Raw genomic sequence first — 14,444 nt, forward strand, 5'->3', positions numbered from 1 at the left:
GTCATCGGCACTCAAAGACTGCCCTTGACCCCTAACGACCCTAGAAGACTCTCAAAGCAAGAACAAGGCCATGTCTACACAAGGCAAGTATGTTCCAACCATTCTATAATGTTTAGGCCAAAATGTGAGTTGTCTTAAATCCTTGCATCACTTGCCTGCAGAGCAGACAATGGAAGAACAGGGCAACATTTTAGGTCACATATTCAGCTGTTTGATCAAACCTTTGAAATGACATTTATGGGGTTTGCAGCAACAGAGAAAGTATCTCCAAATTGTGTTCCCTTGAGCTTTTTGAGTTTGGGTCTCAGAAGTCCTTGGAATGAGGATGACAAATAAGAACAATCCATAGGCAGCTTCAGCCTAAAGTTGGGCATTCCAATGCTACCATTTCCCTCGAGCCCTACATACACTGTGGCTCTTTCAGCAGATAAACTGTCCTCACCTGTAGTAGGGCTGTATTTAAATTCTTCTACACAAATAAGGACCTGTCCCTTTTAAGGAACTTTGGGATTGGGGATTCTACAATTTCCACTGGCAGCTCAGGCTCAAGGCAACCTTCTGTAGCAGAAATCTCTCCTTGCACTCTAGTCTAAAAGACTCAAGCTGTAGTTTATCTGTTTTACATTCTATATTCTATATATTCAATACATATGGAAACCTGTTGTATTTATTCTTCCTGAGTGGCTTTAAAAACCCAACATAGATAATACACTTCAAGTACATAACTCACAAAATAGGCTTTCATAAACTGCATTCCTTTCCTTAGTTGTCTCTAATATTTTAGACATCTGATCCCATCTAAAATTGTATGGCCCTTGGAAACTATTTTCTGAATTAAGACACAGATAAGTATTTTCCCTGATAGTGGTAAAAGAAATTCTTAGTTTTGTACATGAGCTACAAAGTGTTGATAAAAAGTTGGCCCCCGTAGGATTCTGAGGCAGGAGACAGGCTGGAGCTGAAACCAGTGTGCCTTCTGGAAACTTATTGACTTTTCTCCTTCTTCTGAGGTACAATGATTTCTACCTTGGAAAGTCAGGAGTACATTCCTTTCCCTCCGACGCTCTTCAGAATTGTCCGCTTGGCTCGGATTGGCCGAATCCTGAGGCTTGTCCGGGCTGCACGAGGAATCAGGACTCTCCTCTTTGCTCTGATGATGTCACTCCCTTCTCTGTTCAACATTGGTCTTCTACTCTTTCTGATTATGTTTATCTATGCCATTTTGGGTATGAACTGGTTTTCCAAAGTGAATCCAGAGTCTGGAATTGATGATATATTCAACTTCAAGACTTTTTCCGGAAGCATGCTGTGTCTCTTCCAGATAAGCACATCAGCAGGTTGGGATTCCCTGCTCAGCCCCATGCTGCGATCAAAAGAATCATGTAACTCCTCCTCAGAAAACTGCCACCTCCCTGGCATAGCCACATCCTACTTTGTCAGTTACATTATCATCTCCTTTCTCATTGTTGTCAACATGTACATTGCTGTGATTTTAGAGAACTTCAATACAGCCACTGAAGAAAGTGAGGACCCTTTGGGCGAAGATGACTTTGACATATTTTATGAAGTGTGGGAAAAGTTTGACCCAGAAGCAACACAATTTATTGAATATTCTGCCCTTTCTGACTTTGCTGATGCCTTGCCTGAGCCTTTGCGTGTGGCAAAGCCAAATAAATATCAATTTCTAGTAATGGACTTGCCCATGGTGAGTGGAGATCGCCTCCACTGCATGGATATTCTTTTCGCCTTCACCGCTAGGGTACTTGGTGGGTCTGATGGCCTGGATAGCATGAAAGCAATGATGGAAGAGAAGTTCATGGAAACCAATCCTCTCAAGAAGTTGTATGAACCCATAGTCACCACCACCAAGAGAAAGGAAGAGGAAAGATGTGCTGCAGTTATTCAAAAGGCCTTTCGAAAGTACATGATGAAGGTGACCAAGGGTGACCAAGGTGACCAAAGTGACTTGGAAAACAGGTCTCATTCACCACTCCAGACTCTTTGCAATGGAGACTTACCTAGCTTTGGGGTGGTCAAGGGCAAGGTCCACTATGACTGAGCCCTCACCTCCACGCTTACCTCACAGCTTCACAGCCTTGCCTCCAGCCTCTGAGCTGCAGGGGTCGGCAACTTAGTGTATGAACAGGTAGTGGATTCACCAAATTAGCCATTCCATTTTCTTTTCTGGCTAAAAGAAGTGATATTTCAATTTCATTTTAAATGATACAGAGATATAAGATAAAGCTGCCTGACAACCACTGGTACTATTTTAATAAGGAAGAAGACACCAGGAAGGACTGTAAAAGGACATACCAATGTTAGGATTGGAATAGTTCAGGCCGGGCGCAGTGTCTCATACCTGTAATCCCAGCACTTTGAGACGCTGAAGCGAGCAGATCATGAGGCCAAGAGATTGAGACCATCCTGGCCAACATGATGAAACCCCATCTCTTCCAAAAAATACAAAAATTAGCTGGACATGGTGGCGTGCACCTGTACTCCCAGCTACTCGGGAGGCTGAGGCAGGAGAATCGCTTAGACGTGGGAGATGGAGGTTGCAGTGAGTCAAGATCGTGCTGCTGCACTCCAGCCTGGTGACAGAGTGAGACTCTGTCTCAAAAGAAAAACAAAAAAAAAGGGAAAAAAAAGAAACATGTTTGAAACATGGTTCAAATTATATCTAAACAAAAAAGAATAAGACACAAAAAACACATTAAAATTTTAAGTTGTATTTTCTATGTTTCCAGGTACATCATTTTTGTTTGATATTTTCCTGATGCAAGTATGTGGTTTATCACCTGTAGCTCTTTTGCATGCTAAATGAAAATTCAAAACTTGCCAATAAATGAATAGCTTATTGCAGATATTTTTTACCAACATTAATTATTTTGGGTTTGTTTAAGACCTAGAGGCACAATCTTGACTTGTCAATTACTACCCTTTCACCAGTTACTGTCATACATATATATATTTTTTCAATATAATTTTCTGTTTGTGTTTCTTTCAGATAGTACACTAATATTCCCCTTTTGTTCAGTGGTTGTGTGAGTAGTGGTTTAAATGTGGTGCTTTGCTTGCAATTAAAGACTAGAGCCAGTGGTGTATCCGACAAGTGTTTTAACAACTGGCTCTTCAGGAAAAAAGAAAGCCATGCTTTGTAGCATTCACTAATCTCTGTGGTGTGAGTACTCCCATTATGACTGATTTCGAGCTATCAACATAATGTTACTGGACGTGGAGTTGAGAAGAGATGCTCGTAATAAGTTCTTGAGAGCTGGCTCAAGCTGACTGCAGCACATCACTTGCTGAAACTGATAAGAGCCCCCCACTTGACGGGTTAAAATATTTGCAGTGGGCACCTGGGGGAGAGAGAGTACCCTCTTAGCAACACCTGGGGCACAGGGTGAGAGATCCATAGACATTCTGCTTAACCAGTGATCTTAGCCATTTGATGAGCCCTACATACAGTTTTGGCTGAATGTCTGTTTCAAAGAAACACCCAGACCTATCAAAAGGGCTTGGGAGCAGGAGGAGCCTGGGAGTTCCCTAAAAACTGGAGATACCAAGAGGTCAAACAGGCATTAGGCTTTCAAACCCCCAAAAGACTGGGCGAGGGACAAAGAACCTACATTGTGATCACTGAGGAGTGGAGGAAAACCTCATAGAAATAGCCCTGGGATCCTGTATCTCAGACAGGTGAGAAGAACTGATGTGTCTGTCAGCAGCCTGCAGTCTGAGGTCGGGGCCTCTGACCTGCCCCACATTGCCCAGCAAAGGGAAGGGCAGCACTGGATCCTGTGGTGGGCTGAGAGGTGATTATTTTCAGTGTGTAAGATCTTACCATGACTTGATGTATTCATTTCAAGGACCTGAGTTTTGTAGGCAGCCTTGTGCTCTGAAGCATTGGTAAAAATAGTGATAATATCATTATCTAATATTTATTTAGTGGTTGCTGTGCATCAGGCACTGGCTAAGCATTTGCCATGAATGATCTCATTTGTACCTCATACCAACTCAATGAGGAAGACATACCCCATTTAAAAAGGAGAAAACTGAGACTCAGAGAGGTTGAGTGACCTGCATACAATCATGCACCTGGTGGAGCCTGAGCCTGTGTGCCACGCTGGGAAGGGGAAGTGGGTGGGCTTAGGACCAGGGAAGGTTTGAGATGGGCTACCAGGGCTCCTGTGCAGGACTGGGAGGGCCTCATGAAAATCACTAGTTACAAAGTCATGGCTACATTCTCCTTAAGGTACTGGGAATAACCTATGGGTCCTTTTTAAAAAGCTCTGATTATGAACTTTAGGTGTTTTATAGATTCCCTATCAAGTTTTCAAAAAAAAAAAAAAAAAAAAAGATGGCTGGTCATCATTTCAAGAAGGGTACCTTTTGGGTAGAGGTAGGGAGAGGATCTGGAAGGATATAGTCTTGCCCATTCCAGGCTACCATGCAGGAGCTTGAATGTGATCTGTTTTGTATATAAGCCTCACCCTCAGAACATGTGGAACAAAGTAAAAACAATAATAAAACAAGCTTCACCCTCCTCCCTTTCATACACACCTGTATACCCTGACATGCTTCTGTTTAACCAGGGCTGGTTTCTTGGAGCCACCTCCTAGGGAGAGAACAAGATCTGCTTAGCTTTATCAAGAGATTGGACCACTCTACCTTCACTAGATGGCAGCAAATGTCCAACATGATCTTTTCAGAGAGGGCTGCACATCATCTGTACGCAGGCCTGGCACTTAGAAAGCCACAGGGTTGAAGGGAGAAGAGCCCTTAGATAGACCTTAGATAATAGTGAATTATCTAAACGGTGATAGAAAGCTCATAGTAATATCCCTAGAAATATTGCTCACTGTGAGAGGATCCAGGACACCCTCAGGAGGCAGAGATGTTGGTGTGAGCTCTGTTTCCCTGGGACATACTGATTTTCCACTGCAAGCAGCCCTCCAGGCACACAAATCCAGTCCCCTTACTCTCTGAGTTTTCTTTTCTCCAGGTAGATCAGCCCCCTGCAATTCAATGGGCAGACATGTTCCAAGGATGAATGCAGTGTTTTGTGTAAACTGCTTCTAACCAAATAGACTATAGGACTATAATCTCAAGAGCATATTTGCTGTTTGGCAGGAGAATTAGATGAGTGTCCATGCAATAATAATGCAATACAACATAACAAGTGCCATAAACAAGAAACATGCCTCTGCTCTGAGGACGTGAATGAAGCAAGCTCACAGAAAGTCTTCCTGAGAGAGGAGCATCTGAGATGGATGCACTTAACTGGGGTGTAGGATTTTGAAAGGCAAACCTGGGTTTGGAGGGCATTTAAAGTTGGGGGGACAGCACAGGCAGCTTGATGGCAATTAGGAAGTGTGAGGAAGTATGAATTACCCAGTTGACTGGACATGGAGTATAGGGAGTGAAGCAGCAGCTACTGAATCTTAGACACAGACATTTGTGGAGAGCCTCAAATGCCAGAGTGAGGAATTCTAGCGTATTTAGAAAATAAGAAGGCATTAAAGGTATTTTAGCAGGGCAGAAAAATAACTGGATAGAATGTGCAAGGTGGAATGGAGGAAAACAAGATCTGATCCTCGTGGGGGAGAGGCACTGAGCCAGGAAGGAGGTAAGGGCAATGCCATGTGATTCCAAGATGCTTGTGCCCACTGCCTGACCATCAGGGAGGACAAGATAGATGGCAGTAAAGGATACGAAGTTAATAGCATAGGAGGAACAAGGGTTTGAGTTTTTTTGTTTGTTTTAATGGCTAATGAGGAAGAAAATCTAAAACGTAATTCAATTTTAAATATTTTGAAAGTTTAAGATCTCAGGTCTAACTGACAATGCCCAGCCAAGACTTGAACTTGAGGACAAGGTGTGGACAAGAGTCTTCGGTGCAAAGGTGATGTCTGAAACCCCAGGAGCAGATGACATCATGGGAGAGAGAGTATACCCAGCTCTAGAAGCAGGCAGGGTACTTGCCCTGAGGGTATGTTTTCAGGGAATGACGGTGAAGAGGAGTGAGACAGTCCAGAGAAGAATGTGGGATAGCAGGTGACAGTAAATACCGTGACTTGTATTGGGGGAAGAGAGCAGGCTTCATTGGAGAAATTCAGTCAACAAGGTGAGATACACAGTCCCACCTTTTCATCCCTTCTACCAAACAGCATGCAGGATCCAGGAAACAATCCCACCACTTATTGCTCTACCTTTTTGTAGGGCGAAGATGAGAGCTTGCCTTATAAACAACTGGGCCAGGGAGCCAGCTATTCCAGGGAGCAGTCTTGGAATGTCAGTTACTAACACCCAATGCCCTTGGGGAACTGAAATTCTGTATAGCTCCTCCTGCTCAAGGAGGGGAAGCCACTGATCCCAGATTGCTTGTTGCCTAGCAACCCAGATAGAACCTCCAGGGTCGTTGAATGGGTAATCTTGTCCCTTGATACACAAGGAGTAATCAAAGTGGCACTGAGAAAACAAGAGCTAACATTTATTGAGTGCTTACTCTGGGCCAGGTAGTCACTTTACCAGCATTACTTCTTCACAACATCTCTATTAGGTAGAAACTATTTGTAATCTTCATTATATAGACGAAGAAACTGAGGCATGTAGAGGAAATAAGAGGCTTCTTTGAGAGCCAGTAGGAGGTTTTTTCAGGATTCAAACCCAAGCATTCTGGCTCTAGGTCTCAAGCTATCAATGCTATACTGCACTGCCTCTCAGACAAAAAGAGACAACGTGCTTGATGTTAAACAGAAGGTACGGAGTTTTCTTGGTAGTGTCTGTGAACATTTTGCATTTATTTCTTTTTCTCTCAAGATAATGCATGTTTTTAAAGTTATCTTTACAATGTGGAAACTCACACTGGGGGGATGCTGTGCTCCCTCTCCAAACTTAATATACTCAGTTCTGTCGATGTATTTGGTCCCCTAATATTTTGACAGAGCTTCCATCCTTTTTCCATTCTCTCCTTCTTCTCCAGGCAAACTATGGTTAATCTATCTCTTCTAAAACCGGGTGCCCAGGGGGCAATGGAACATCTTTTCCTTTTGGCCAATAGACTTCTATTAATATAGACTACAATTATACTAGTCAGACTGTAGTGCTACCAAGAGGTATCCCGGGGGTACTAATTTAGCTTCCGTTAATCCGCACCAATCCCCCAACTTAAGACACTCCGAATGAGCATACAGGCTAAGTAAAAACACTGTGTCAGTGGTGCCAATGCAGCTTCAAGTTTCCCTGCCCCATTTCCGTACTCTGAGTTCTTCCTATATTTTAAGTATAGGAGGTATATTGGAGCTATAGGACTACAGGAAATACACCTGGAGCCAAATCACACCGATGGCTCATATTCTATTGATTCATGAGTCCTAGTTAGACTTCTAAAGAGTTTTTCTCCTAAATTAATGTTTTAAAGAGCAATACTTGAAAAACATTGCTTTGGATCTAAATGAAGGTCTCAGTAAGGTTCTGGATCATCCATTTTCACATTGAAGTTTGAAAAGAGAGGTTTCTACTATTCCATTGGAGGGCAGCAGAGCCTCAAGGGATGGACCACCAATCATGGGAGACATCAAGTGAGGGAAATGCCGGGCCTGGAGTTGAGAGTGACCACTCTAGGACTGGGTGAAAATATAAAAAGGTACGGGAGACTTGAACAAAACTATCAGCCAACTTGCTCTAATTGATTTTTATAGAACTCAGTAAGAATAAAAAATACACATTATTTTTTTTTTTTTTTTTTTTTTGAGACGGAGTCTCGCTGTCGCCCAGACTGGAGTGCAGTGGCCGGATCTCAGCTCACTGCAAGCTCCGCCTCCTGGGTTCACGCCATTCTCCCGCCTCAGCCTCCCGAGTAGCTGGGACCACAGGCGCCCGCCACGCCGCCCGGCTAATTTTTTTGTATTTTTTAGTAGAGACGGGGTTTCACCGTGTTAGCCAGCATGGTCTCGATCTCCTGACCTCGTGATCCGCCCGTCTCGGCCTCCCAAAGTGCTGGGATTACAGGCTTGAGCCACCGCGCCCGGCCTCACATTATTTTTAAGTACTTATAGAATATTTACCAAGATAGGACCATCAAATGTCTCAATAAATTTAAAATATTCAAATCATAAAAATATGCTGTCAGATTACAATGGAATTGAATTATAAATCTATAACAGAAAGATACCTGAAAAATCCCGAAAACTGGAAACTAAAAACGTGCTCCTAAATAGAAGATATTGAATAATAAAGAGAGAAATTAATGAAATGGAATGCAGAAAAATCAGAGAGAGAGTCAATAAAACCAAAAGCTGGCTCTTTGGGCTGATCAATAAAACTGAAAAATTTCTAGCTAAAAAGGGAAGAGATATAAATGACCAATACCAGGAATGAGAATAGAATGAATCCCTCATTATTGTGTTATTGTCTATAGAATCACCCACTGATTCTATAGACAGTAAATTCTACAGACAATAACACGGTAAGGGATTATCACAAAGAATTTTATTCTGATAAACTGAACAACTTAGATGAAGTGAATAACTTCCACAAAAGACATAAACTAGCCTCACTCAAGAAGAAATAACTTGAATAGTACTATATCTAGGTTAAAAATTGAATTTTTAGTTAAAATTCTTTCCACAAAGAAAACTCCAAGAAAGCAAAAAGTAATTCCATTTCTACACAAACTCTTCCAAAAAATTGAAGAAGTAGAAATATTTCCAATTCACCCTATGAGGCCCTGATATAAAAACCAGACAAAGATGTATCAAGAAAAGAAAACTACAAGCCAATAAGCTTCATGAACATAGATCCAAAGATCTTTTACAAAATTTAGCAAATCAAATCCAGAAATATGTTTTTAAAAATACATTACAACAAATAGGATTTATCTCAGAAATATATGAATGGTCTGATGTTGAAAATCAATCAGTGTAATGCATCATACTGATAAACTAACAAAGAAAAACCATATGACTATCTCAAAGATGAAAAAAACTCATTTATCAAAATTTAACATTCATTCCTGATTTTTTAAAAAAATGCTCTCAGATTCCAGCAAATTAGGCATAAAAGAGAATTTCCTCAATCTGACGAAGAGCATAAAATAAAGGAGAGCTAACTATGTAATGATGTACTTTCCCCCGAAGATCTGAAACAAGGCAAGGAAGGCGGCTCATGAAGCTTCTACTCAACATTGTATAGAAAATTCTAACCAGGAAAATAAGGCAAGAAAAAGTAAAAGGCATCCAGATACATTGAAAATTAAGTAGGACTGTCTTTGTTGGCAAATGACATAATTGACTATGTAGACATTCCTATGGAATCTACAAAAAAGGTGAGGTTAGGGAGGCAGCAGGATACAAAATCATTATTTTAAAATCAATTGTATTTCTATATGCTAGCAAGGAACAACTGTAAGTTAAAACTTAAAATACTATTTACAACAGCATGGGGAAATATGAAATACTTAGAAATAAATTTGACAACTAAGATGCAAGACCTGTGTACTGAAAACTACAAAACATTGTTGTGAGAAATTTAAACGGATCTAAATAATTAAAGGAAATAATACTATGGTCATGGATCAGAAGACTCAATATTTGTTAAGACATAACTTTTCCCCAAAGCAATCCTAAAGTCCCTGCAAGTTTTTTGTAGAAATGAATAAGCTGATTCTAAAATTTATATGAAAATACAAAAGACCTAGAATAGCAAAAATAACTTAGAAAAAGAAGAAAAAAGTTGGAGAGGTCAACACTACCTGATTTCAAGAAATATTATATAGCTATAGTAATCAAGATAGTGTATTAGTGGCATAAATATAGACAAATAGCTCAAAGGAAGAGAACAGAACAGAATCCAGAAAAGAAATAGAACCACACATATATGTTCAATTGATATGTAACAAAGATGTCAAGGAGATTCAATGAGGAAACCATTTCTAAAAAATGATTCCAGAATAACTGGGTACTCATATACAAAAACAACAACAACAAAAAAGTACATTGATTCTTACTGCATGCCATATATAAAAATTAACCAAAATAATCACAGACATAAATGTGAGCTAAACTAAAAATTTCTATTAGAAAACACAGGAGAATGATCTTGGGTTGGCAAAGATTTCTTAAGTCCAACATATGAAGTACTAATTTTTGAAGAGGAAAAACAATAAAGTGGACTTTAGTGAAAAGAAAAGAAAAAATTTGACACTATCAAGTTTTGTTAAGGATGTTGAGTAACTAGAACTGTCATATATTGCTGGTAGAATCATAAAATAGCTCAGTCACTTTGGGAAACAGTTTCCTTATTTCTTGTGAAGTAAAACGTACACCTACCAACCATACAACTCAGTCATTCCACTCCCAAGTATTTACCCAATAGAAATGAAACATGCCTACACAAATACTTGTGCACAAACACCAACGGTAGCTTTGTTTTTAATGACCCAAACTGCAAACAACCCAAATATCCATCAACAGGTGAATGGATAAATAAATGGTGATATATCCATCCAATACTATACTACCTAGTAAACATGAAGGAATGGACTATTGATAGTTGATAGCAATGACAGGAATGATTCTCAAAAGAATGATGCTGAGTGAAAGAAACTAGACAAAAACAATTATGTACTGAATAACTGCATTTATCTAAAATTCTAAACAACGTAAACTAAACAGTAGTGACAAGTAAATCCGTGGTAAGCTGGGGGATGAGAATTGGATTGATAAGAAAGAAAGATAGAGATGCAGGAAGAAGCTTTTGAGGATGTTGATATGTTTGCTATCTTGATCATGGTAATGGTTTCTGAAGTGAATAATATAGGTCACAATTTATCAAGTTGTATTCTTTAAATGTGTGCAGTTCTCAGTATGTCAGCTTCAACAAACTTGTAACAAAAAGCCTGCCCTTGAGGTTTGGGGGGTTTAAATGGAAGTCTCAGTAAACCTCAGCATCCCTCATTTTAGCTCTGAAGTCAAACTGAGGAGCTGCAGCTGTTCCAGGGATGGCTGCTGCGTCTTGGCACCTGCCCACCTAAGAATGAAGATAATGCCCTCATTAGGGAATAGCAACACTCAGAAAACTTCAAGACATCATCTGGCTCAGCTCATTACACAGATGAGAACACTGATGTCCAGAGATTGGTAGTGATTGAAGCAAGGTTCATGATTGATGGCAGGACAGATTTAGGGATAAACCAGTGAGTGAGATTGGTCAGGAGAGGAGAGGGCTATGTCCTATGAGCAGGGACTGAGTTCTCTGTCTCCTCTTCCCTACCCCTGCAGTAGTCTCTCACTGCACAGAGCATGACTGCTTGATGGCTGTTGGGTGGGTGGTCTAAACCCCTGTCCTCTTTCCGCCTGGTGTTGGTGAGGACAAGGTGGGCACTGAACACTCTGCTTCCTAGCCTGCACCATCTCCTGGGACCTCACCCCTCTTCTCCCTCCCAGGAGAGGGCCACATCCTGTAGCCAGGAGGAGGGGCTTTCCATACAGACACTGCCCCACGAGGCAGGAAACGCCAGGCACTTTCCCTCTCCCTACAGACCTTGTGTGAGCTCATTCTGGTAAAAGTTTAATGCCTAAACGTCAATTACACTTAAGAATGCTGCGATAAGCCTAAGAGCAGCCTCTTCTCAGAGCCACTGGGGCCTGAAGCTACTTTCCTACTCCCTCCCTTCGATGCTGAGAAAACCTCCCTGCCTTCCTCACAGTCCGTGCTTTCCCACCAACTTGCTATGTGACCTTGATCAAGACCCATCCCCTCTTTGGGCCCGATTTTGAATTAATAAAACAGAAGGACTGACTCAAATGCTCTCTGAGGTGTGTGCTTTGCTTGTTCCTCCTCAAGAGCCCGTACCTCTGGGTGAGCAGAGCAAGAAGAGGGGACATGCACCAGGTTGGAGGTCTGTAAAGGAATGGCTAAGGGCAGAAATGCCAAAAACCAGAGGTATTGGAAAAGATGGAGAAATACCTGATGTGTTTATGCTCATTTAGGCAGTAAACATGTTACAATCAATGTGCAAATAATTATGCAAAAGTACAGGACAGGTTTAGTGATCTGGCCACCTTTCCTGTATGGCATCCAACTCCACATGCCATCATGGACTTTTCATCAGCTGGCCCAGATGTGCCACAGCTGGCCTTGGGCATAGAATAAATGGCTCAGGCAGCCTCCAGGGAGAGAAAGAAAGAGGCCACTTGTGTCTTCTTTTGCAGGCCATGATGGACATTTTCCCTCTAATCCACCAAACTCATTACTTCCCACTCAGGCTCTGCCAGCCCCCAGGCTGTTCTTTGCATAATCCCTGTGATTCCTGCCTCCACATCCTCCTCACAATAATCCCCTCCACTGGAATGTCCTCTGCTTCTTGTTTCCTTCTCATTGAATCCCAGTGCAGCTCTGGACTCAATCTGGGGAAGCCTCTCTGCCTAACTTCATTCCAAGCTGACTGAGTACCACTCTTGTCATCCCTCAAGTTCTCCATAGCTTTTTGCTATGCAGAGAACAGCTTTCAGACAAAGGTGTGGAGGATGTTCTGTCTGGGAACATGGGCTTCATGTGCTAATCTGTCCCCTGCCCCCCACCCCACCACTGGGACCCAACAAAGCATGCCAAACCACAGATAAAATGCTGGTGGTGCTGAGAGATTTGTTCCTAATCCAAAATGGCAGCTCTTTTTAGCCAGGGGAACCCTTCCCTATGGGACATAGAGCCTGTTTCTGCCCTGGTTCAGGCTGCTTTAGTGTGTGAAACATGGGTTCTCCCTGTTTCAAGACCGAACTCCCTCATTTGACTCTCGTTAGGCCATCCTTCTCTGCTTTAGTTAAAATTATTTCCTTTGCTGTCTGTTCTAGCCAGAGGTGATATTTAAAAATACTTAATCTCTGGTGAGGCTTGGGCACTGACGAAACAGAATGGAATGTCACTGAGTGCTGGAGAGGGTCCTTGAGACTGGCCAAAAGGAAGGCAGTGGGTGGCTGGATTAGAGATGTGGCTGGGTGTGGCCCTTTAGAGGTTGGATCCCAGGACATATTGGGGGTGGGGGCATTAGGAGAGGAGCCAGGGCAGCTCCAGCAGCCAGGGAACACTTAGGGGTGCTGGTTAGAATCCATTTACCTACACTCCCACCTCAGATCCATTATCTGTTTTTCTCTTCCTTGACCTGTGTCCAGAGAGACAGATCCTTTCAGGCTGCATCAGTTGGACTCCCTTGCTGACTGACTTCCAGTTGGGCTAAGTCAATGGGAGGCACCAGCGAGAGACAGAAGGGAAGGAAGAGAAGAAGTCAGGGTTTTTCTTTCCTGCTTCCTCCCTGCTCCAGGCTGTGTTTCTAACAGTGGCTATATTCCTCCAACACTACAAATCCTGTCCTGCACTCCTTTTCCATTGTTCCAGCTTTCCTGGGCTCCAGCAATGCTGTCTTCCCTTTTCCCCTTCCAGTCTCAGGATGGAAATGCTTTCCTGCTATTGCTAGTCTCTGAGTGCCTAACATCCTTAACTCCTGGGTGGCCAGCCTTTGGGATGGCCCCTACTGGTCTTTGCCTCCTGCTATTCATCCCTTTGAATAGTCTCTTCCCACATCGTCCCTGGTTTGTTTTGTATGACTTGGTTTGAGGCAGACAGCAGTAGTGATGGGAGTGTCAGACTGAGACTTCTGTCTTGACTACCCTATGACTTGCTTTCTCTTGGATCATTCACTGTGGGGAAGGCAGGCCACCAGGTTGTGAGTAGCCCTATGGAGAGGCCCCCATGGCAAAAAAAAAAAAAAAAAAAAGAATTCTAACTAATAGCCAGCAAGGAACTGCAATTTGTCAATAACTCCCTAAATGAACTTGGAAACAGCTCCTGCAGCCCCTGGGCAAGTCTTGAGATGACGTGAGATGACTGTAGCCCCTGCAGACAAGTTGACGACAACCTTGTGAGAGACCCTGTGTCAGAACCACCCAGCTAAGTCACTCTCAAATTCTCACTTCTTGGAAACTGTAAGAGATAATAAATATTGGTTGCTTTAAGCTGCAATGTATTGGGGGTGATTTGTTACATAGCATAGACAATTAATGTAACTCCATCTGTACTTCTGGAAGTATTCACTTGACTAAAGTTTCCTGAACCATCTGAGACAGATTCTGCTTTTTGATTAATACTAAGGCTCACCGTGGCTGCCACTTAACCAGTACTACAGAAAAAGTTCTATATTTTAACAATGCTATGGTTGCACTGGTATGTTCCCTCTGAATATCTTCTGACCCATCACTTGACGATCAGGGAAGTCCAGGGTGGAGCCCCCAAGCTCAATGAGAGTCTTGGATGGGACAGAGCCCAGGGGTTGAGGAGGGAATAGGAAAAAAGGGTTAGAGGAGAAAAGGAAGAAGGGAAGTAAAAGAGAGGCAGATAGGGAGCTAGATGGCAGAATAAAAGATTCAGGCCTGAGTTAGTCCACAAGAAAT

The 14,444-nt window shown here is 42.2% G+C and overlaps 1 protein-coding gene across 3 annotated transcripts in view; it reads left to right on the forward strand.

Moving 5' to 3' along the window:
- SCN11A (sodium voltage-gated channel alpha subunit 11) overlaps window positions 1–3,190 on the forward strand; it is a 217,171-nt gene extending 213,981 nt beyond the window's left edge. The window contains exon 30 of one of the 3 annotated variants that reach the window (XM_025376599.1): window positions 1,011–3,190. In XM_025376599.1, coding sequence (XP_025232384.1) covers window positions 1,011–2,059 — 1,049 coding nt within the window. In that variant the 3' untranslated portion in view covers window positions 2,060–3,190. The remainder of the gene's footprint in view (window positions 1–1,010) is intronic. The other 2 variants (XM_025376600.1, XM_025376598.1) reach the window with 2 other exon arrangements.
- Window positions 3,191–14,444: the final 11,254 nt, after the last annotated feature.

This window comes from Theropithecus gelada, chromosome 2 (genome assembly GCF_003255815.1).
Source record: "Theropithecus gelada isolate Dixy chromosome 2, Tgel_1.0, whole genome shotgun sequence".
Lineage (NCBI taxonomy): Eukaryota > Metazoa > Chordata > Mammalia > Primates > Cercopithecidae > Theropithecus > Theropithecus gelada.